Below are 25,324 nucleotides of genomic sequence, written 5' to 3' on the forward strand. Positions count from 1 at the left end.
TAAAAAAAATTTTTCCGTTGGCATCAGGGTGGCTCAGTTAAGCGTCTGCCTTTGGCTCAGGTCAAGATCCCAGAGTCCCGGGATCAAGTCCCCACACTGGGCTCCATGCTCAGTGGGGAGTCTGCTTCTCCCTCTGACCCTCTCCCCTCTCACACTCTCATTCACTCTCTCTCTGAAATAAATAAAATCTTTGAAATAAATAAATAAATCTTTAAAATGTAAATTCTTCTGTATGTCAGGCAGTTTTCAATTCCTTGTCTTCAAAAACTGAAGGAGACCTGGTGTCAGCTGACACGTACTGAAATAATCTACCAGTTCATACAAAAATAGGTCACTGGGATTTTGTGCAGATAACTCAACAGGAATTTCAAGACCTGAGTGACACTGATAAAAGAAAAATAAGCACATCTAAATGAAGTTTCTCTTATCTATTAAAAAAAAATCTAGAATTTGATTGCATTCTACCGTCTCGTTCTTCATGACATATTTCCAATAACATTTCTATTTTGTAATTAAACTGTTCATCAAAATGTGTATGATTTGTTGTTTTGATAAACTGGTAACAGTCATTAAGTAGTTTTCAATTTTTTGGGCAGCCTGGGTAGCTCAGTCAGTAGAGCATGTGGCTCTTAATCTCGGGGTCATGAGTTCAGGCCCCACAATGATTTACCTAAAAAAAAAAATTTCTCAACTGACAGGCTTTATGGTCAAAGGAAATTACAAATCTCAGTTTCTGTAAGTCTGTCATAAAGAAGTAACCAGGGTGGGGCACCTGGGTGGCTCAGTGGGTTAAAGCCTCTGCCTTCACTCAGGTCATGATCTCAGGGTCCTGGGATCGAGTCCTGCATCGGGCTCTCTGCTCAGCAGGGAGCCTGCTTCCGCCTCTCTCTCTCTCTGCCTGCCTCTCTGCCTACTTGTGATCTCTGTCAAATAAATAAAATCTTAAAAAAAAAAAAAAAGTAACCAGGGTGATCATTAAGATTTTTAGGCAGGGACACCTGGGTGGTTCAGTCAGTTGTGTATCTGACTCTTGGTTTCAGCTCAGGTCATGATCTCAGGGTTGTGAGATTGAGCCCCATGCCAGGCTCAGTACCTCAGGAAGTCTTGATTCTCTCCCTCTCCCTCTCTCCCCCTTTGCCCCCTTACACTTCCCCCTGCTCGCTGCATGTGCTCTCTAATAAATCAATCAATCTCTAAAAAAAGATTTTCAGGGGCGCCTGGTGGCTCAGCTGTTAAGTGTCTGCCTTCGGCTCAGGTCCTGATCCCAGGGTCCTGGGATCGAGCCGCATATCGGGCTTCCTACTCAGCAGGAAGCCTGTTTCTCCCTCTACAACTCCTCCTGCTTATGTTCCCTCTCTTGATGCTACCTCTCTGTCAAATAAATAAAACAAATCTTTAAAAAAGTAAAAAATAAAGATTTTCAGGCATAAAAGTACGTCATATTGGGATGAAATTATTTATGGGGAGTGGAAGAGAAAAGAGATCATGAAGGAAGAGTGGGATAAAATTTCAGACTTAACTAAAGAGCTTCATCATGAGCTATTTAAATGAATGATAATGGGTGTCAAATTGCTATGAATACACTTCCAAAAGTAGTATAACAGTTTTATCTTAAATTATAATACAAATATTCACGATGCCAGAAAATTGTCTTCTTTGCAACTGTTTAGATTTATGATGAAAACTTTCATGTCAACCTGAAAACGTGCAAGGGAGTACATACTTTTTCAAAATTCTTTTGCGTGTAGAAGTGTCCAGACCCCAGTGTGAAGGAGCTAAGAGACTGTGAAGCACTGAGGGCAGAAACTAGTCTCCCCGACGGTTACAGGTGCTTACAACGGGTCTGACACCCATCAGAAGTACGGATAGAGGGGCGCCTGGGTGGCTTAGTTGGTTAATCGGCTGCCTTCAGCTCAGGTCCTGATTCCAGGGTCCTAGGATTGAGCCTCGCATCAGGGTCCCTGCTCAGCAGAGAGCCTGCTTCTCTCTCTCCCTCTGCCTGCCGCTCTGCTTACTTGTGCTGTCAAATAAATAAATAAAATCTTTAAAAAAAAAAAAAAAAAAGAAGCACAGATAGAGGGAAAATAAAACAAATCCCAGGTTCTTAACATTCTTTACAACCACCCATTGTGTATTCCCTCAAAAACTGGAAAAGTAACTACAGACTTACTGTTTCAACTACTACTAGCTTTCAAAAAAGCAATCAAATATAGCTGGACAGGACAGATGAACTCACTGCACGCACACCAATTTCATTCTCAACAACCTTTTGCACAACAGGACTCCCTCCTTTCAAACTGGGGCCTTGTTTCTCCCTTCACCTGACAGAGTAGCACGTCCCCTGCTTATGCGGTCTGAGGAACCAGCTAACAGATCTAGTAACTTTCTGGATGCCTCATGCCCATAATCAGCTCCACTACCTGGAAGATGATTTTCATGCTACACCATCCTCCCCAGATATAAAATACGAGGTAATCTAACATGCACATCTAAGTGGGGTGAACCTTTTAATATCAAGCCTCTGCATACCTGCTCATCACTGCCTACTGTCTGCAGACATGAAGCCATCAACAGCTTCAAGTTAACAGCACAGGAAGACGGCGGGGACAACCAAGCTATAGGACCTCCATAAACACACCTATTTCACTTTAACACAAGCTTGATTCCTTTAACAGTAGAAAAGCAGGGCTGCTAAACAATGGCCGACATCTAAAACTTGCCCAATAAACAGGAGGCCAGACTCACTGAACACCAGGAAATCAGTGTTCGGAGAAAACTGGTCCTGCTAGGAGGCCTCAGCTTTTTGGGAGTAATGGGTGGCAGGATGTCCGATGGCCAGGCTGCTTGCCACACTATGGCCTGCCTGCCCGTATCTTATGGGCTCCTCTTCCAGTCTGAAACCAGGTGGGCAAGGCACATGGAGGAAGACTTGCCCAATGTTTCTCCTCCCTTGTCCTGCCTCCCTGAGTATAAAGGTAAGCAGTGTGGGACTGCCTCTGTTCCCGAGGAGAGTCTATAATTCATGACAGCTCCAGCAACATGTGACTTGGACTCATGTGGGCAGTTTCCGTGCACTGTGAACAAAGTCCCGCCCCTGATAGACTGGGAAACGCCGACCCACCTTAGAGTGGAGACACTGGCAGCCCCAAGGTGAGCCAATGCAACACAGCTCAGAGACCAAGACCAGAGGACGCATTAAAGGTTTCACCTCTATTAACCAGCAGTAGGGCCTCTATTCAGTGTGGGACCAGTTCATGCAACGCCTTTTAACAGGGGAGCCTAACCTCCCTTCCTAACAAAAGTCAACTGTCACTATCCAACAACTTCGAGAAACGCTGGCCTTTCTTTGTAGGCACTTGCAGAAATGTAGGAAATGCTGCAGACTTTTTTTAAGGGATTAATCTGTACCTTGCTTTTTAAAAACAGGTTTCAAAGAGGATCTCTAACCACCCCCTACAAGTATCTTAACCCAACCAAACTCACCCATGGGAGCAAACAACACGCTCTAGGAAGATGTGAAATCCCAGGCCAGTGAACTGCTGACGTTTTGCACACTTTAGACTTGAGTTAAGAATCATTAATAATTTACCAACAAATTCTACCACCTCCAGATTAGCTCTGGACTATAACAGATTAATTTATGAAATATCAGAACCCATTCCTTTTAATTAAATCATTACCAACAAGAAGGGTAAAGTGAATTGAGTTACCAGGATCTCCCCAGAAAAGTTTACCAAGAACTATCTGTGAGTCTTCAGCTGGGAAATGAGACAGAGGATTAACAACATAAAATTGGAGAGGGGCATTCTGGGGTAGGAGCATATAGTTGTTTCATACAACCTCTGACCCAAATCCCAAAAGCCCAGTTAAAGAAAATGCATCATGTATGCTCCCCATCCATCCTGATGACTACTACTTCTTTACTGCATAAAGAAGCACTTAAAATACTGTCATGCAATGCTTTAACCTGGAAATGAGGTTCCTGTGATAGTGCCTGTGACTTTCATAGCACTGCAAATTACACATACATATGTAAGCGTGGAAATCCCACGTTTGGCACCTTGATAGTATAAACGCTGCAATAAGATGAAGAGAGTAGCCAACAATACATATGATGACAGCTACTTTTAAAAATTCGAGAATGCGGGGCGCCTGGGTGGCTCAGTGGGTTAAGCCTCTGCCTTCACTCAGGTCATGATCTCAGGGTCCTGGGATCGAGCCCCGCATCGGGCTCTCTGCTCGGCGGGGGGCCTGCTTCTCCCTTCTCTCTGTCTGCCTCTCTGTCTACTTGTGATCTCTGTGGAATAAATTTAAAAAAAAAAAAAAAAATCGAGAATGCTCTGTGTTTACATATTTACATATACTGTGGGTACGTTGTGATCAAAGTCTAAAGAATACAATAAACCTTGGTGGACCATTCGATAAAGAACTGGATCATGAAATAAAGATCTGCTGCCCTGAAGCTGACAAAGCCAAACCCCCTGACTGGATGTTGGGGCAATCAGGTCTGAGGGTGCCAAGTTGCACTATTCTGGCCTGAAGCAGAAGATCACAATGCAGGAGGCAAGAGGAAACACCAATGCAAAGATTTCTTTCTACCAGTGCTGCCAAACAGGTGTTTAAAAGCACAGACAGACGCATATTCTTATCCTACATGCAGGGAAATGTGACACAAAGTATTGCATGTTAATGTCAAGCTTGCTGCCATCATGTCTTTAAATATCCATGAAAGTTTCTTATCAGTTATACACATGAGAAAGCAAAACCTTTAATTACACAAAAATGGTAACTATTTTACTAAAGAAAGTATTTTCAATTAATTTCAGTGCTCTTGAAGGAAGTGTGTGTGCAGAGGAGAGAGAGGGAGGGAGGGAGGAGGGGGAGGAGACAGGGAGGGAACACATTTTTGAGTGTCGTTTTTCCCTCCAAAACCACCCACTATGGTCAACTTTGTTTTAAAGTGTTAGATTTAGGAAATTTTCCTCAGTGAGGAACAAACAGAAAGCAGGAAGTCTAAACAAAAGCAAATTAAATCAAGACAAGGACATCAAAAACAAATTTGGCTTTACTTTTCGGTGGAAGTTGATCCTATATCTAACACTGCACAAGGTTTCTTGCACAATGAAAAGAGAAGCAGAAGTCCCTTACACTGCCTCGCTTTGCCAGAGAATCACCGTAGTCTGCTGGCAAAGTCCGCTTGCTGGACTTTTTCTGCTCATGTTCAACTGCATCTTCAATTATAGGCTCAAGCCTCATCTGGACAAACACCAAAGATTGGGATCAATGTCTTTTCATTATACAAAGAAAGATCTAATACCCTGTTTTATGTCTCTGCAGTCCAATTAAACAAATGTATGACTAGCAGGATTCAAAGTTAAAGAAAATGCAAAACCCCAGCAGTGACAAAAATCAGACATTCTAGGCCCCGACTTAATCTCTTGCCAACTTCAGGGTTTATAAGGTCTGTTTCTGAGACCAGATTGGGATTTCAGCATCTTCATTCACGACCCCACCCAGGAAACTAATCTATTTAAAACCCCCAAATTTAAATAAAATCTTTACCCCGCAAATTTCACAAAGAACATTATGTCAATCTACCACCCAATCTTCCCCAACCCCTTTGTAGCAAAACTCCTCCATAGAGTGAGTGCTACTACGCAAAGCGCTGCTTCTCCTCAGAAACCAAAACGCAGCCCCGCATTACCTCGGTGAGGATGGTGGTGTCATAGGATGGCTGATACTTTTCCTTCTCGTGAGCTGTTCTCTTCTCCATCTTCTCTCGGTCCGTTTTTTGTTTCCTGTCTGCACCTTTAGGCTTAAAAACAAAGTGCATGATTTCCTCCATCAGGCTGAAGACGGACAATTTACAAGCACAACTGGGCCTTACTAAAAAGCCCAGTTTCTATCGCGTACCTTAAACACTTTGATTTGGCAGCTAGCTGAGTGTAGATGATCCGTGTATTCTCCGTTTTCATTCTGCTTAAAGGTGTCGACCTGAATCCTGAAAGGCACTCCCTTCTCACCTCCGTGCTTCCGGGGAGTAAATTCTGTGCTGATGCAGTGTACCTGGAAAATAGCTCAAGCTGAAAGGGACTCAAAGTACCAGCCACTGAGTCTCCTTCTATTTTGCTCCCTCTTACCCCAGCCATAAATTCAGGATCCCTCAAACAAACTCTTCCATACTAGCCGGATGGCTGTCATGAATTCTTCCGTATGGCTTTCCTTTCACAAATCCAACTGGGCCTTTCTGAACTTTCTGGCGACAAGCTCTTCCCCAGTCCAATGCCTCTCCTCTCACACAGGACTTGTTCGGGTTACAGGGATGCCTCTACCTCCACTCTGGACCGAATGATGCTCTCAGACCCAGGGTCTTTGGCCTTTCACGTGGCTCAGTCCACAGCAACCAAACCCATTGCTGAGAGCTTCTGTCACCTGCCCTCTTTTGTCACTGCCCCAACTCTAGCCAACCCATCAGGTTACTGCTGTGCCTACATACATCAGCTATGACACCGCCCAGGGAGTGGCTACTACTCACCCTGCCTGTATCGACCTAAACTGTTCTGTCAACCTTCAAAGTACACTGAGGACAATGCTCATTTCCTACCACTTCTGCCCCTCTCCCAAGACCAGCACAATGTCAACTGACATAAACCATGTCCCATGTGACTATTTGTTGGCAGGATACAGACATATTTGGTAAACCAAAAAACCACAAAATACTAAAGATTCTTAAAAAATACATAAGTAAACAAATATTCTTTATAGTTCATACAAATCAGAGACTACTTAGATTGATCAGCAATTAAGCAATCTCCCTTTCTACATAAAGATTACCTACTCAGTTTTAATTCCACCACTTACAAATCTGAATATACAGGGTATAAAAATTACTATCAATCATATTTTACATAATTAACGTTTCCAAAAAAACTCATCTCTCGGGGGTACCTGGGTGGCTCAGGTGGTTAAAGCCTCTGCCTTCAGCTCAGGTCATGATCTCAGGGTCCTGGGATCGAGCCCCACATTGGGCTCTCTGCCCAACAGGGAGCCTGCTTCCCCTCCTTCTCTCTCTGCCTGCCTCTCTGCCTACTTGTGATCTCGGTCTGTCAAATAAATAAATAATAAATAAATAAATCTTTGGAAAAAACCTTATGTCTTAGGGATACAAGCTGAGTATTTATGGGTGAAACGAAATGCCTGGGAGTTGCTTAAAAGTATTCCATCAAGGGGCACCTGGGCGGCTCCGTGGGTTAAAGCCTCTGCCTTCGGCTCAGGTCATGATCCCAGGGTCCTGGGACTGAGCCCCACATCAGGCTCTCTGCTCAGCAGGGAGCCTGCTTCCTCCTCTCTCCCTGCCTGCCTCTCTGCCTATTTGTGATCTCTGTCAAATAAATAAATAAAATCTTAAAAAAAAAAAAGTATTCCATCAATAACTAAAACAGAGGAAACTACTAATAACTGTTGAAGCCAGGTGATGGGTACATAGAGGGTTCATTACTATTCTATTACTTTTGTGGGGTTTGAAATTTTCAATATTAGAATGTCTTTTAATTATGCTAGAGAGAAAATCTTGAAACATACACTTTTTTCAATCCCACCCTTTTACTCTATTTTATTTAAGTGAACTCTACACCCAGTACTGAGCTTGAACTTATGACCCTGAGATCAAGATTCGTATGTTCTACTGGCCAAGCCAGCCAGGCACACTAATCCTACCCTTTTAAACAGGAGCTTTGGTTAAAGAGAAATGCATCTTATGAAAAATAGAAGTTTTGATTACTGTCACTACCAATGGTAAAAGTTAACATCTGATTCACGTTTTATATATCAGATTGTCTTTATATATGTCAGCCTATAAATGATAAATGTAGTAAATTAACTCCTATTCAACAGTCCATACGTATGTAAATTTAAAATATATAAAATAGAAAACATTATAAGATAGCTTACAAATAAGCATTTAAAGAAGGTAATATCATGTGTCAAGAATTTAACCTCATCTATGGCCTTTCAAATGACTAGGTTAGTATACTTTTATTAATGTAAAAACTCCAAACCTGAATGAAAGCAGACGTGCGCTTCGCAGGGTCCCACAGAAATTCAACCGCATTTAACTGGCTTGGATTTGTCCTTGTGTCAATTATTCCCACAGACATTGGAATATCTGTATTTTTTAAAAAGTTACATAGAAGTTCATCCACTACGAATAATTAAAAAGCTTACCACTTACTATAACTATGTTCAAATGAAATTATTTCCCCTCCACGCAGAACCTTTTTCTTCAATGTTTTCCCGGTCAATGATGCTAATATGGAAACCCATCTAAAGCTACCAGACTTTCTCCCACCATGGTTTCTATTTCATTTTATTCAACATATGATGGATGGTGTCAATTAAGAATTAAATAAATGGGGGCGCCTGGGCAGCTCCGTGGGCTTTAGCCTCTGCCTTCGGCTCAGGTCATGATCTCAGGGTCCTGGGATCGAGCCCCGCATCGGGCTCTCTGCTCAGCAGGGAGCCTGCTTCCTCCTCTCTCTCTGCCTGCCTCTCTGCCTCCTTGTGATCTCTATCTGTCAAATTAATAAATAAAATCTTAAAAAAAAAAGAATTAAATAAATTATTTCAAACTCCAAATTCCTGGCTCAGGTTCTTTAAGCACCAAAAAACTACTTCATTTCTAAATTATTTAACAATGCGAGGCACGCAGGATCTGCTAACACCAACACTCTCTCCACACAATTATATATGGTGCCTTCTCTACCAAACAACTGCCTTCATCTCTCCAGAGTCTTCTGACAGCCACCCGTACCTAAATCGAGAAGTCTGTCTCCTGGACGATTCCACTTCCAGCCTTCAAGCTGCTGATGCTCTGTGTATTGTAGCCGTCTGTCATGGAATACAACTCTTATGATGCTCTATAGAACAAGCGGGGAAAATGAACACTTTTAAACTGGTCCAGCTAAAATGCAGAAGCATTTTCGATTCTTATGCATTAACCTGTAATAGAAGAATATACCAAAAAATATTCTGCTTTAAACATTTTCTAAGTGAACTGCTTTGTTCTTGGAATATCTGGATAACTCAGAAATAAAAGGCACAAATAAAATGATTACTTAGGTAAAATTTTTATTTACAGTCTGATACTGCAATTCAAAATTAAGGTATACGCCCATAAAAATCACTGAGCAAGAATTCTATTTCTATGAAGAAAACATCAGATGCACACAGGAATTACTAAAGCCAAACAGTAGTATAAACAGAAACAGAGAAACCCAGGTACAATGGTAAAACTGTTCATTTAAAATAAGTTAATAACTGAACTTCTTTAAAGACCCAAGGATAAATACTAATATATAAAAATGCTGAATCATTATATTGTACACCTGAAACTAATATAACACTGCATGTCAACATATACTTCAGTGAAATAAAAAATAAAGAGATAGTCAAGGAATAGGTGGGGGAATCTGCAAAATAAGACCCAGCAAAAAAAGAATATATATGCAAAAGTCATTCTCTACTATTTCATTTGCAAGAGGTTATCTGAGGTAAGCAAGGGAGAGAAAAAAACAAAACAAAACAACCCACAGGTAAGCTTTACCCAAACACTACGGTTCCTAGGGAAGACTTCACTCCACTATCTGGCCAGTTCTCTGCTCTCCGCCCATCCCTCCTTTGCCTCCCACAGGTTTGGAGTGCCAACTATTGTTTCACTCCAGGAACAGGAAAACAAGTCATCCAAATGCCTTCAGATACCACATTTGCAATAATTTGTGTGACACATGCATAGATAACTTTCTCATGATGCAGTAAGATATTCACATTTCCAGTAGACACTCTGGTATAAATAGGAAATAATTTGTTAGCAATACATATAAATATTACTTTAGTGGCCCTGTATTCCCTACCCACCAGGTACTGCCCATAGCAGATAAATATTTTGAAGCAAACTATTTAAAAGGAGCCATATATTTTTTTAAAGATTTTATTTATTTGAGAGCAAAAGAGAGCAGAGCAGGGAGGAGAGGGAGAAGCAAGTTCCCTATGAGCAGGGAGTCCACGGTGGGGCTCAATCCCTGGACCCTGAGATCATGACCTCAGCTGAAGGCAGACACCCAACCAACTAAGTCACCCAGGAGCCCCAAAGTAGCCATATTTTAATTTGAAATACAGTTGACCCTTCACAACATGGGTTTAGGGGTACTGAGAACTTAAGTACTTAACAGCCTACTACTGACTAGATACTTTACTAATAACGTCAAAAGCTGAAAAACATATGTTATATATTATATACTGTATTCTTACAATAAAGCAATCTACAGGAAAGGAATCAGTTACTAAGAAAATCATAAAATACATGTACAGTACTATACTGTATTTATTGGAAAAAAATCTGCCTATAAACGGACTCACACCATTCAAAGCTGTGTTGTTCAAGGGTCAACTGTTGTTTAAAAAGAGGCCAAGTCAGCTGCAGGACCAAAGTGGAAATCTACAAAGGCAGTCGCTGCTCTGATTCATGCCCATCTGCCTTCCCCACCTGTACCCACATCTACAGAGCCTGCCCAGGTGGTCTACCACACCCACTTCACGCTACCGCCTGCTGGCTGCAGACCTCACAGAGAAGGTGCACGGTCTGGTGGTGGCCACTGGGTGACACTCACCAACACGCTGAACTCAGGATAAAGTGCAGCAGAGAAATGACATGATTTTGATTCTTCTGTATTTAACTAAATCCACAAATTCAGAAAACAGTATGAGAATGTAGGTATCAGATTTGAGCTTTACTAAACCCTGTTCTAGAAGGTCAGACTAAGACAGCTCAGTAAGGAATATGAAAGGAGAACCACAGTTAAGAAGCGGCAATATAGAAAACTTCTGAAATGAAACTGGAAGGGAAAAAGTCATTAATTCAGACACCCAGCAACAGATAAAGGGGCCCTAACAATACGATAAATAGAACTAGAGCACCTCACTCAGTACAGAAGCACAGTCAACAAGCTCCAAAGCATCCCTGACACCTTAGCCTTTGTTCGGCAAGACTCCCCCAGACTAGCAGAGTCAAAGATCATGGGGCCAGGAATTAGACTTAGGGAGCTCCTAGGCAAAAAATGATGTGATTTTGAGGAAATTCACCCTGCAACCTGTGGTGGCGGCCGACTGTCGCTCTGCATCCCAGGCAGGCTCTCAGGATCTAACTGGACATTTTCTGGCATAGCCACCAAATATCAGATAAGTGGTTTATCAGGTGAAGATGAAAGAGATTTAAGACCTTTTAAAAATTAACCTTTCCAATCTAGAAGTTAACTGTTTAGGGAAACTGATGCTTTCAAAATAAGTACCCTTGTCTAGACAGAGTATGCTGGTTTAATGCCAACAAAACCTCTACTTTGCACTTACAAGGGGATGGTTTCTTTACTGTCAACAGTTCATGATCTCATGATGAAGTCATTTTTGCCTTCATTTCTTGACTTGCTTTAATCGCGTATATTAAATGTTTTTACATATTTTAATTTGGAACTAAATCCCAGGAAGGGTAACTTAGAGCAGTCATGCAACAACTTAATTAACCCCACCATTCCAAGTTAACCTGACCGGTATTTTTAACTAGTTTACCAAAAGTTTTTTTTTTTTTTTTTTAAAGATTTTATTTATTTATTTCACAGAGAGAGATCACAAGTAGGCAGAGAGGCAGGCAGAGAGAGAGAGAGGAGGAAGCAGGTTCTCCGCCGAGCAGAGAGCCCGATGCGGGACTCGATCCCAGGACCCTGAGATCATGACCTGAGCCGAAGGCAGCGGCTTAACCCACTGAGCCACCCAGGCGCCCTTACCAAAAGTATTTTAAAACATTAAGTCTCCCCTATCAGACTGGTTCTTTTGAAATCTTACCACCTATTCATAGAGAACCACCCTAGATAGCCTGCTTATCCTCACTGATAAATGACAACCTGCTTCAAAAGTGACTTTCCCCAGTGCTTTGAGGGAAACTTAAATTTTGGCATTGGATCCACATGCCAAAGTATGTTTTATCTTCCTCAGAATGCTGAATAGCTATGAACAATGAACTTCGTTAAAATTAAGTTATAAGGGCGCCTGGGTGCCTCAGTCATTAAGTGTCTGTCTTTGGCTCAGCTGGGATCAAGCCCCTCATCAGGCTCCCTGCTCAGGGGGAAGCCTGCTTCTCCCTCTCCTACTCTCCCTGCTTGTGTTTCCTCTCTCGCTGTGTCTCTGTCAAATAAATAACTAAAATCTTAAAAAAAAAATTAGTTTAAAAGAGGAATTAAAATTCAGTAAATTCTATAGTCCAGCCAAAAAAAAAATAAGAAGAAGAAGAAAAAGAAAAAAGAAAAAAGCAAGCACAAGGCGGAAGAGATAAAATAACACTAGCAAACTGCTGATAGTTGTGGCAGCTGATGGGAGAACTTATCCCTAGCACCCACCATACACATGTAAAGTTTATCAGAAACCACTGCATGATAAACACATGTGGATAAACATACCATTCTACTTCTGGGTATGTTTCAATTTTATCATATAAGTAGTTTTTCAGTAGTTTTCTAACATTTTTGGATCCAGTTTTAAGGCTCTCAATACAGGGCACATGATGATGCCTTACTCAATTTTATAGACAAATCTATAATTTAAACAATTTTTCTATGCTTCTATACTGATTTAAAAAAAAAAAAAAAGCCAGCATCCCACAGTCACCAAATTTAACTTTCATTGGGAGAGAAGAATTTACCCACATCTTCCCTTAAAATATGTATCATTGGTTGGATTTTAACTGGGTGTGAGACAATTGGCAGATCTGCTGAAGGTAAGCCAGGGCACCCAATGGCCTGAAAATAAACCAGCTTGGGAACAAGGCATCCTGAGAGAATCTCGGACATTCGAAGCTTCCTGCACACTGGAAAATGAGAGCTGTTAAGTTTGGCTCCTGCACCAGACCATCGTTATTTGTAATGAAAGCCCAGGAGAGAACAGCCAATCCAAGTAGGGTTTGCTCACTCTGAACCATGATGGCTTTTTTAAATGGTGAGCCCAGTCAGCATGCACTATGGCCAGAATCCCCACAGGAAGGAACAAAAAAAAATAAGACCATCTGATTTACCCTCCAGAGAAAGGACCAAATCCACTAATTGAGCATAGACACGATAGACTCAGAGTACAAATGGCAAATAACCTCTCTTCCTCTGTTTCGGGTAAGATGGGAGCCCCGGGAGTCAGAAGACGTCTGGGAGCTCGGTCCAATTGGCAAGACAGTGACTGGTGGGGCATGAACCCCCCATCTCTCCCTCAACTGCTCATAGGACTGGGGGCTTCCTGCCTCCAGGAGTCAGAGGAGCGCTAAAACATCCCAAAGACCTCTGGGTGCTAGGCAACTGGCTTCCCAGACACACCAAATTTGTTCACCTTTATGTTAATATCCATTCCCCCTGTGAAGGCTGCCTTTCCTGCACTCGCCCTCTAAAAAGGCAGATCCACAGAGGGCAGTCTTCCCAGTGGAATGCCTCTCTACAGTGAGGGCCCAGCAGTGCCCAGGCCCCTATATGCCTCTCTGTGGGAAGATGGAAGTATCAAGGGAACTCATGCCTGCTTCTCTCTTGCTAACACTTAGATATACTGAAGTTCTCTTCTTCCAATTAAGCTTCTTCCAAAAGTCTTGCCCTGTAATACTACAGAATCTATAATACACCGTGGTGAGTGACAGGTAGAGGCCAGAGGACCCACCCTGCATGACATTGAAGGGGGCAGAGATGGTTCTGAAGATATATCCTAAAAGGGATGAGCTATGCCTCCTATACTTGGAATGACTGTCTTCATTCAGATATAATAGTAAGAGTAAACTCTCGAGAGTTCAAATTTTACTTAGAGAAATTTAAGAGGTGAAATAAAGGGTTTTTAAAAGTTTCATATAACACTTCCATTCCCCCATACTATCTTTTATTTTGAAAGAAAAACTTAGAAGTCTTTGACATCACCCTATAACCCAGCAGTCACACTACTGTGTATTTACCCTAAAGATACAAATGTAGTGATCAGAAGAGGCACATGTGCCCCAGTGTTTATAGCAGCAATGTCCACAATAGCCAAACTATGGAACGAGCCTAAACGTCTGTCAACAGATGAACGGTAAAGAAGATGTGATGTGTGTGTACACACACACACACACACACACACACACACACAGGAATATTATGCAGCCATCAAAAAAACCTTGCCATTTACCATGATGTGGATGGAATTAGAGAGTATTATGCAAAGTGAAGTCAGTCAATCAGAGAAAGACACTTATCATATGATCTCATTGATATGAGGAATATGAAAAACATGACAGAAGACCATAGGGGACGGGAGGGAAAAATGGAACAAGACAAAACCAGGCAAGGAGACAAACCATAAGAGACTCAATCTCAGGAAACAAACTGAGGGTTGCTGGAGTGGAAGAGGGTGGGACAGATGGGGTGGCTGGGTGATGGACATTGGGGAAGGTATGTGCTATGGTGAGAGCTGTGAATTGTGTAAGACTGATGATTCACAGACCTGTACCCCTAAAACAAATAATATATTGCATTATATTATATATAAAATAATATATTACATTACATTAATTAAAAAAAAAAAAAAGAAGAAAAAGAAGTCTTTGATGTGGTGGTGGGCTTTTTCCTATAGCCCCAACTATGGTACCTTAGTTTCCAAAGGGTTTTCACATTTACTTTACCCAATAACTGCTATCATTTGTTTTATGGATAAGTAAACAAAATACAGCTGAAAAAGTTAGGAGTTTCAATACAGCCATTACTTAGAGTGAAATTATTTTTAAATAACTCTTGTGCAAACAAACCCCCAAAACTTAACAGCAAAACTGCTACTTTTTTCAATCATTGTAGTATCTGTTAGAAATTAAGATGGATCATCCTTACCTTTACCAATTTTCCAGTGATCTCAGGCATATCTCCCATTTTCCGGTTATCCAGCATCCGAATTTCATAAGACTGACCTATTTTAAAGAAATTACTGAATGTAAAGAAATCATGTATCACCAACAAGCCATATAAAGAATATCACTCTGTTTAACATAAAAATTCAGGGGTCTCTCGGGGTGACTGGGTGGCCTGGTAGGTTGAGCTATGGACTCTTGATTTCAGCTGGTCATGATCTTGGGGTCGTGGGATGGAGCCCTGCATGGGGCTCTGTGCTCAGAGCAGGATCTGCGGTATTCTCTCTCCCTCCCGATTCTACACCTCTGTGTGTGTGTGTGTGTGTGTGTGTGTGTGTGTGTGTGTGTGTGTGTGTGTGTGTGAGCACATGCGTGTTCACTCTCAACTCTAATAAGTAAATAAAATCTTTAAAAGAAAAAAAATTCAACTCTTAACGGGAGAAGCAAATTCATATTGATCTTTCTCTTTCCTGCAAACCCCATCCTCTCCTCCTTGCACAATTACAGAAAACTGAAGAGTTTTACAATTGATTTTCATGTTATACTCCCACACTAAATTTTTATTACGCATACATGCATAATCCAAGACCAAATTTTTATCAGTTTTACTGAGATATAACTTACATACCATAAAATTCACCATTTTAAGAAAGTGTACAAGTAACTGTTTTAGTATATTCAGAATTGTGTAACCATCACCAAAGCCAATTTTAGAGCATTTTCATCACCCCCAAAAGAAAATCCTACCCCTCAGCAGTCACTTCTCATCCTTGCCTACCCCAGCCCTTGGAAACCCCTCATCAATCTACTTTCTGTCTCTAGGGATTTGCCCACTTCACACGCTTGATACAAATGGAATCACACCCTATGTGATTAACTGACTTCTTCCATGAAGCATATTTCCAAGGTTTTCGTATTTTATAGCAGGTACTAGGATAGGCAGATCTCCTTTTGTTGCGCCCTGCTTTATCGCACTTTGCAGTGCTCGCTTTGGCAGCACATATACTAAAATATCGCACTTTGCAGAAATTAGGTTTTTTTTTTTTTTTTTTTTTTTTTTTTTTTTTTTTTTAAATAACTGAAGGTTTGTGACAACCCTGCATCAAACAAGTCTATTGGGGCGCCCTTTCTTCCAACAGCATCTACTCACTTTGTGTCGCTACATCACATTTAGTAATTCTCACAGTATTTTGAACTTTTTCATCATTATTATAGTTGTTATGGTGAACTGTGATCAGTCATTATAGCTCACTTTTTAGCAATAAAGAATTTTTTAAAAAATCTTTTTAAATTTAATTTTTATTTGACAGAAAGAGACACAGTGAAAGAGGGAACCCAAACAGGGGGAGTGGGAGAGGGAGAAGCAGGCTTCCCACTGGGCAGGGAGCCCAATGCAGGGCTCGATCCTAGGACCCTGGGATCATGACCTGAGCCAAAGGCAGATGCTTAACAACTAAGCCACCCAGGCGCCTGAGCAATAAAGAATTTTTTAATTAAAAATGTTGGGGCGGGGGCTCCTGGGTGGCTCAGGGGGTTAAGCCTCTGCCTTCAGCTCAGGTCATAATCTTGGGGTCCTGGGATCAAGCCCCACATCGGGCTCTCTGCTCAGCAGGGAGCCTGCTTCCCCCCCACCCGCCTGCCTCTCTGCCTACTTGTGATCTGTCAAATAAATACATAAAATCTTTAAAAAAAAAAAAAAATGTTGGGGTAGCCAGTCAAGCATCTACCTTTGGCTCAGGTCATGATATTGGGGTCCTGGGACTGAGCCCCATGTTGGGCTCCCTGCTCAGCAGGCAGCCTGCTTCTCCCTTTCCTACTCCCTCTGCTTGTGCTCTCTATCAAGTAAATAAAACCTTTAAAAAAGGGTATATACATGTTTTTTAGACATTAATGCTACAGCACACAATAGACTCAGAATGGTGTCAAGCTAACTTTTATATGCACTAAGAACCTAAAAAATTCATCTGACTCACTTTCCTGCAATACTTACTTTATTGTGGAGCTCTGGAACAGAACCTGCAGTCTGTCCAAGGTGTGACTATACTGCATTACATTCTATTGCAAATATTATTTCACTGCACAAACATACCACATTTTGTTCATCCATTCATCAGCTGATAGACATCTAGGTTGTTTCTCCTTCTTGGCTATTATGAGTAGTGATAACTATGAACATACATGTACTGTATTTTGTGTGAGCTAAGACCAAATTTTAATCCTAGAGCCTTCTTCCTTGTGACCAATGAGCCCTACTCACATTCTCTCACTGGTCAGGTATTGTTCATAAGAAAACACAAACAGATGGTCTCACACTCAACTATATAATTAGGAAAATGAGCTGCTGCCAAAAGTTAAGAATGTACTCCAAACCCGCAAAAATTATTTTTGAATTATCTGTCATTAAGTAATAAATAGAACAGTATAATTTGACATGAAGAAAATCAATAGTACTTAAGGAATGTTTCTAGTACCATATGAAGTTGGGGATCTTTATGATCCAGTCCACACTCCAATGGGGCTTACCCTATATAAAAATATACAAAGGATACTAGATCATTTATTTGGTCACAAAATACAAGCAGATCACTTCAAAGCTGGTCAAAGAAAACCATTATATAGAGTAAGTTACTAAAGAAGAGTCCTTCAGTCATTCAACAAACAGAGATCACCACTAACTGATATTATGGCAAGAGACATTTTTAAAGAGTTAAATTTGCAGCATACTTAACAAAGGATCTAAACTCAGAAAATAATTTTAAAATAAAGCATATGAATAGGCATTTTTGAAAACCATACCATCATACACTTAAAATTACTCAACCTCACAAAAATTTTAAAATTTAAAGATTAAAATGTTTTATGCTATCAGAGCAACAAAAAATGTTTAATTAAAAAGCAAGTGGGTGAGAAATGCGCACATAAAATGTGGGAGGAATATGAACTGATGAAAGTCCTTCAGAAAAGCAACCTGGCTACCCGTTAAGTTAAATATTCTATATTTATATATATATATATATAAATATATCTATATTCTATATTCTTTGACTAGGGGATTCTGACTCGTCAATACAAACAGGAAAAATGCAAGAGGGGGAATATCTGCAACTCACATTAGACACAAAGGGCTAATTTCACTAATACATAAAGAACTTCTACAAAATCACAAACAAATGTCCAACATCCCTACAAGAAAAAAAATGAGCAAATGACATAAACACATTCACAAAAGAAGAAATGCCAACGGTCCTTAAACATAGTAAAAGACATCCAATCTTCATCAGAGAAATGCAAATTAAAATCACACTGAAATCAATTCTCGCATATCAGGTAGGCATAAATCCCTCAATCCGAAACAGTCACTCTATGGATAGCAGGAGTGGGGATGGAAAGAAACTATCACTCTGGAGATTATTCTGAAGGGAGAGCCTAAGCATTTTCTGGTATATTAGATATACAGTGTGAGAGGGGGGAAAAATTAAAAAAAAAAAAAGAGTTGAGGATTATTCCAAAGTTCTGGCCACAGAAGGTCCTCAACATGAGGAAAACCACCAGGAGTAGATCTAGGGGAGAAAATCATAAGCGCAAGGACTACATTAATTGACTACCTACTGGCCATCCAAATTGATAATCAGATTGATTTACAAATCTGGAGTGAAGGGGCGCCTGGGTGGCTCAGTGGGTTAAGCCGCTGCCTTCGGCTCAGGTCATGATCTCAGAGTCCTGGGATCGAGCCCCACATCGGGTTCTCTGCTCAGCGGGGAGCCTGCTTCCTCCTCTCTCTCTGCCTGCCTCTCTGCCTGCTTGTGATCTCTCTGTCAAATAAATAAAAATAAAAAAAAAATCTTAAATAAAAAAAAAAAAAAAAAAAAAAAAAAAAAAAAACAAATCTGGAGTGAAGAGGAAGAAATCCCAATTGGAGATATCAACAGAGGACTTTTCAGGGTTATAGCTGTTAGGTAAAGCTACTTAAAGACATGATCATCTGAGGAGTGAATGTAGAAAAAAGAGAAGAGGGTCAAGATACTTCTCTAGGACAGACAGTAAGAAAAGCAGCCAGTGAGTGAGATGGGAGATGGAAGAGGTGCCGAGCAACCTGCCCAGGATAACTTGTCCCACCCATCAGGATTATCTTATGATCCTCAAAATCTCAAATTTTCATGACTGAAAAAAAATCAAATCAAGGACAAACCTCAATATTCCTTTGTATCATTTATTCCAATCAATCTAACAAGGACATTTCTGTGCTCAATATAAAGTTTAATCTATTTCTACAAACACAGCTCAGGATTTGTTGTTCCTATATTAAACTACCACAGACTTTTATTCTTCTAAAATCAAAAGTAATTAAAAAAAAAAGTCCCCATACACTTGTTATTCTTCAAATGGTTTCTCTAGGGGCATCTGGCTGGCTCAATCAATGGACTGTGTGACTCCTGATCTTGGGGTTGTGAGTTCAAGCCCCATGTTGGGTATAGAGATTACTTAAAAATAAAATCTACAGGGGCACCTGGGTGGCTCAGCTGGCTAAGCGTCTGACTTCAGTTTAGGTCGTGATCTCAGGGTCCTGGGATCAAGCTCCACCATCAGATTCCCTGCTCAGCGAGGAGTCTGCTTCTCCCTCTCCTCTGTTCCTCCCCCACGGCTTGTACTCTCAAATAAATAAAATCTTAAAATAAATAAAATATTTTTTAAAAATAATATAAAAGACTGTAACAACACAGTTTCCAACATACGTGACAAATCTCCGGAGTCATTACACAGGTATGGAGTCCCAGGTTGGGTCCTAACCATTTATAAGAACCGCTCATCCAACAGCAACAGGAAACTAACAGAGCAACCAAGGTCTAAATAGTTGGGTTTTCCAGTACAGTCAGAAACCAAAACGCTACTTAGCTATAAACGACAGTAACAGCAGCAAAGTTCATGTGCTTCCTGTGTGCTGCCTAGCTTATACGTGTATTATACACATTAATACAACTTAATTCTCAATTACCTTATGTGGAGAGAATTAAATTAAGGAACTTGCCTAGGCTGGCAAATGAGGGCATGGAATCCACACACAGGCAGCCTCGTTCCATAGATTGCAGACAGCCCCTACTTACCAGGGCCCTCTCCACCTCCCACCCCACCACATGCAGAAAAGACACAAGAGACATTTAAATCACTGCTCACTGTAACTAGGTGAAAGAAACATTTAAAAGAAACCAAAAGGTATGTGAAGAATGTGCTTAAGGACATCTAACAGGCAACAGGGGTGTTTACATCCCAGGCAGTGGAGTTTCACCGGCAGCCACATATGACAGCAACTACCACACCTTACTACAGAAATGCTAAGGTTAAGTTCTTTTTTACATTTCATCCTTTAGTGACAAGACCATCACATTAACCATAATCCCGCTTAAGCACACAACTGACCCATCACATGAACAAGTTTAGTTTACTGGAATAAATTCAATAAAATATTAACTATATAAATTTTTGTTATATAAAGACTGTCATAAAACATGATTAGAATCCTCTTAGGTATTTTTAAATGGTTCTAATTCAGTGGCTGCCTGAGGCAAGCAGAACTTGGTAAATGGGAAACAGGGAAAGAAGACTTTTTATTGTATACCTTTTCATACCTTTTGAATTTTGAACCATGTATATAAATCATCTATTTAAACCATTAAATTCTGGGGCACCTGGGTAGCTCAGACAGTTAAGTGACTGCCTTCAGTTCAGGTCATGATCCCAGGGGTCCTGGGATCGTGCCCCATTGGGCTCCCTACCCAGCAGGGGGTCCTGCTTCTCCCTCTGCCCCTCAACCTTGCCTGTGTTCTCCTGCTCTCTGTCAATAAAATCTTAAAAAACAAACAAAAAGGGACGCCTGGGTGGCTCAGTTGGTTAAGCAGCTGCCTTCCGCTCAGGTCATGATCCCGGCATCCTGGGATCGAGTCCCACATCGGGCTCCTTGCTTGGCGGGGAGCCTGCTTCTCCCTCTGCCTCTGCCTGCCATTCTGTCTGCCTGTGCTCGCTCTCTCTCCCTCTCTCTCTGACAAATAAATAAAAAAATCTTAAAACAAACAAACAAACAAACAAACAAACAAAAAAAAAACTTGTTAAATTTTAAATGGTGGCAATTAACTAAAAACTTAGAAAACACTAGAACTTTTCTAGTAACTATTCCAATAATTACTTGGGTAGTTAAGAAAACTAGATTTGGAATCAGAATACTCTTAGATCTTTATCTGTAAAAAGCATGGCATGGTCAATAATCCAACTAGGTAACTGTAGGAGTAATTACGCCTTCTGAAGTTTTCATATAATCATAAAATGGAGATAACTGTGCTTTCATTAATCATCACCCATTATTTCCAATTTTCCTCCCGTATACTAGAATGAATGGAGCTAAACTCACATGTGAGTTAAAAAAGAATAAAACTTGTGCTGTCTAATCCCTTCTTAGAGAATTTTTAGGTCCTTTTTTGATATTAAAAAAAAAAAAAAGCAACATTGTTAAGTCATTTTCCTTGGTGGAACTGCAGAATTCATCTGAATTCAAGAAGATGGATTCATGAGGGGTGCCTGGGTGGCTCAGTCGTTAGGCGTCTGCCTTCAGCTTAGGTCATGATCCCGGAGTCCTAGGATTGAGCCCCGCATTGGGCTCTCTGCTCAGTGATAAAGCCTGTTTCTCCCTCTCCCACTCCCTCTGCTTGTGTTCCCTCTCTCACTGTCTCTCTCTGTCAAACACACAAATGAAATCTTTAAAGAAAAAAAAAAAAGGATTCATGAGACTTAAAAATGAGTGACAATCTGATTCCTAAAAACACAGGCAGTAAATTATGTCAAATCGTCAATACTAAAATGTTGTCAGCCAGGACGACTTCACAAGAACTTTCCATGACAATGTCAACTCCAGCTGAAAAAAATATTCATGGGGTTTTACTGGATTCCAGATAAAATCAATCAAGTCTCGGGGCGCCTGGGTGGCTCAGTGGGTTAAGCCTCTGCCTTCAGCTTGGGTCGTGATCTCAGGGTCCTGGGATCGAGCCCCGCGTTGGGCTCTCTGCTCGGCAGGGAGCCTGCTTCCCACCCCCGCCCCCGCCTGCCTCTCTGCTTGCTTGTATCTCTGTCTCTCTGTCAAATAAATGAATAAACTCTAAAAAAAAAAAAAAAAAAAAAAAAAAAAAAAAAAAATCAAGTCTCATTACTATTGTCCATACCTAACCCAGATTCTCTTTACACTATTTTGCAGGAAAGGTTTCTATTTAAAAAAAAAAAAAAGAAAAAGTCAAAACTGCACAAGCACTACTGAGAATATTTCCTTTGAAAAGGGAGTCCTATCACCTGAAGGTACTTGCTGAGCCTGGACCTCGGTTTGCTTCCGCAGCTTTAAAGAGATGGGGTGGGACGCCTGAGTGGCTCAGTGGGTTAGGCCGCTGCCTTCGGCTCAGGTCGTGATCTCAGGGTCCTGGGATCGAGTCCCTCGTCGGACTCTCTGCTCAGCGGGGAGCCTGCTTCCCTCTCTCTCTCTGCCTGCCTCTCTGTCTACTTGTGATCTCTGTCTGTCAGATAAATAAAATCTTTTTAAAAATAAATAAATAAATAAAGAGATGGGGTGAAGGACACTCCACCACACCTCACCCCAAGCCAAACCTTGCTGTCTCTGGAAAGAGCTATGGATCCTTTCCTTAGAAACATACACATATATAAAAAATTGAAAACAATCTCAGGGGATTCATGAAAAATCATGCATCCAGAACCTTTTGTCCAAGTGATAAATGCTAGGAGACAAGTCTGGGAAAGAACTATACACACTGTAATATGTATACCTATACTCATGTATTGAAGTTTTTACAATTCTTTTAAAAGGTATATGAAATAATTCCTTTATGAATACTCTACTGTGTTTTTAATAGTTATTCAAACAGCATTTTAAATTTTTTTTTTTAAAGATTTAAAAATCTTTAAATTAAATTTAAAAATCTCCCTCCTGAGCAGGGAGCCTGATGCAGAACTTGACCCCAGTACCCTGGGATCATGACCTGAGCCGAAGGCAGACATTTAACTGACTGAGCCATGCAGGCATCCCCCAAGTGGTAATTCTTTTTTTTTTTTTTTTTTAAAGATTTTATTTATTTATTTGACAGAGAGAAATCACAAGTAAGCATAGAGGCAGGCAGAGAGAGAGGAGGAAGCAGGCTCCCTGCTGAGCAGAAAGCCCTATGTGGGGCTCGAACCCAGGACCTGGGATCATGACCCGAGCCGAAGGCAGCGGCTCAACCCACTGAGCCACCCAGGCGCCCCCCAAGTGGTAATTCTTAAATAACAATTTTAGTTAGAGAGAGAGAGAGAAAGCAAGTGCACGCATGTGCTCAAGCAAGGGAAGGAGCAGAGGGAGAGGGAGAGAGAAACAGACTCCTCCCTGAGTGGGGAGCCCAATGCGGGGCCGGATCTCACAATCCTGAGACCATGACCTGAGCCAAAATCACGAGTTGGACGCTTAACCAACTGAGCCACCCAGGCACCCCATTATGTATGTTTTTTCTTAAAGATTTATTTGAGACAGAGAGAGAGAGCACACAATCAAGGAGGAGAGGCAGAGGGAGAGGGAGAAGCAGACTCCCTGCTGAGCAGGGAGCCCAATGTGGGATTCAATCCCAGAACCCTGGGATCATGACCTGAGCTGAAGGCAGACGCTCAACCAACTGAGCCACCCAGATGCCCCATATTTTTATTTATTTTTTTTTAAAGATTTTATTTATTTATTTGGCAGACAGAGATCACAAGTAGGCAGAGAGGCAGGCAGAGAGAGAGGAGGAAGCAGGCTCCCTGCTGAGGTGAGAGCCCGATACGGGGCTCGATCCCAGGACCCTGGGATCATGACCCGAGCCGAAGGCAGAGGCCTTAACCCACTGAGCCACCCAGGCGCCCCCCCATATTTTTTTTTTAAGATTTTATTTATTTCTTTGACAGAGAGAGAGAGTGATCACACATAGGCAGTGAGGCAGGCGGCAGGGGGTTGAGGAGCGGGAAGCAGGCTCCTCGCTGAGCAGAGAGCCCAATGCAGGGCTCAATCCCAGGACCGAGATCATGACCTGAGCCAAAGGCAGTCACTTAACTATCTGAGCTACCCAGGCACATATGCAGTTCACTTTTCCACTTTTTTCTTAAAAAAGAACTTAAAAGATAAATTCTACAGCCAAGAGAAGGTACATCATTAATACTGCAGTGAGCAAGGATGCCTAGGCGGCTCAACTGGCTGAGCATCTGCCTTTAGCTCAGGTCATGGTCCTGGGGTCCTGGGGTTGAATCCTATGTCTGTCTCTCTCCCTTTGCCATTCGCTGCCATTCATGCTCCCTCTCTGTGAAATCAATAAATAAACTCTTAAAAAAAAAAAATACTGCAGTGAGCAGAGTCAAGTGCAAGAAAAATCACCTGCTCTTATACTAGTTAGAGTCAAGCTGGAGTATCATCTGGGAGGGGCATACAACGGAGCCTGCTAAGGTGCTGGAAATACTGGACAGAGACAGTAGTTTCAAGGGAATAATACATGTAAAAATTCACTGATTTATACACTTAAGAGTTGTTTTCAAATCTAAGCTTGATCAAATTCACACTGAGCAAGTTAATCAACTGCTCTCAGCTTGGTTTTTAAATCTGAAAGTGGATCTTTTTTAAGTAAGCTTGAACTCATGACCCTGAGATCAAGAGTCACATACTGGACCCTCAAGGGTGCCTGGGTGGCTCTGTTGTTAAGCATCCAACTCTTGATTGGCCCAGGTCATGACCTCTGGGAGGTGAGATCAAGCCCCACATAGAGCTCTGTCCTGGGTGTGGAGCCTGCTTAGGATTCTTTCTCTCCCTCTCCCCCCACCATGCACTCTCTCTCTCTCTGAAAAAGATTTAAAAAAAAAAAAAAAAAAAAAAGAGTCACATGTTCTATCTAACAACTGAGCCAGCCAAGTACCCCTAAATTGGATTAATAAAACTTCTCCTACTAGAGTTACTGTGGGAATTAAAAAACACAGTACTTAGTACAATGCTTAATACATAGTAAGCACTCAGAGAATGTCAATCTAATATATCATTACTACAGATGGGGAATTGCAATTTTTACCAACATGAGAGATCTTTTTCCAGTTTAGTAATAACAGTGATAAATTATGGATACTTCCCCAGGCCAACAGACAGACACATCCAACACATTCCCTTAAACAAGGGTGTGTGTGTGTGCACGCACGTACACTCATTCATCCCATGGTATGCACATAACAGCTCTTACCCAAATATTCTCCAAGTAAGAAAAATACAGGTTATTTCCTAGTCATTAGAAATAAAGCTACAGTGAATAACCGTAACCCCACATAGTTTCTTCTGATTATTTTTACATCTAAAAT

General features: G+C 41.2%; 1 protein-coding gene across 2 annotated transcripts in view; it reads right to left on the bottom strand.

Annotated features, from left to right (window-relative positions):
* Positions 1 to 25,324, bottom strand: part of UBP1 (upstream binding protein 1) — a 57,027-nt gene that overhangs the window by 13,943 nt on the left and 17,760 nt on the right. Inside the window, exons 3-8 of one of the 2 annotated variants that reach the window (XM_047741517.1) lie at positions 14,925 to 15,001; positions 8,810 to 8,915; positions 8,058 to 8,164; positions 5,914 to 6,066; positions 5,705 to 5,815; positions 5,149 to 5,256 (exon numbers count right to left, since the gene is read on the bottom strand). In XM_047741517.1, the coding sequence (XP_047597473.1) occupies positions 5,149 to 5,256; positions 5,705 to 5,815; positions 5,914 to 6,066; positions 8,058 to 8,164; positions 8,810 to 8,915; positions 14,925 to 15,001 (662 nt within the window). The remainder of the gene's footprint in view (positions 1 to 5,148; positions 5,257 to 5,704; positions 5,816 to 5,913; positions 6,067 to 8,057; positions 8,165 to 8,809; positions 8,916 to 14,924; positions 15,002 to 25,324) is intronic. The other variant, XM_047741522.1, reaches the window with a different exon arrangement.

The sequence above is a fragment of the Lutra lutra genome, chromosome 1 (genome assembly GCF_902655055.1).
Source record: "Lutra lutra chromosome 1, mLutLut1.2, whole genome shotgun sequence".
Lineage (NCBI taxonomy): Eukaryota > Metazoa > Chordata > Mammalia > Carnivora > Mustelidae > Lutra > Lutra lutra.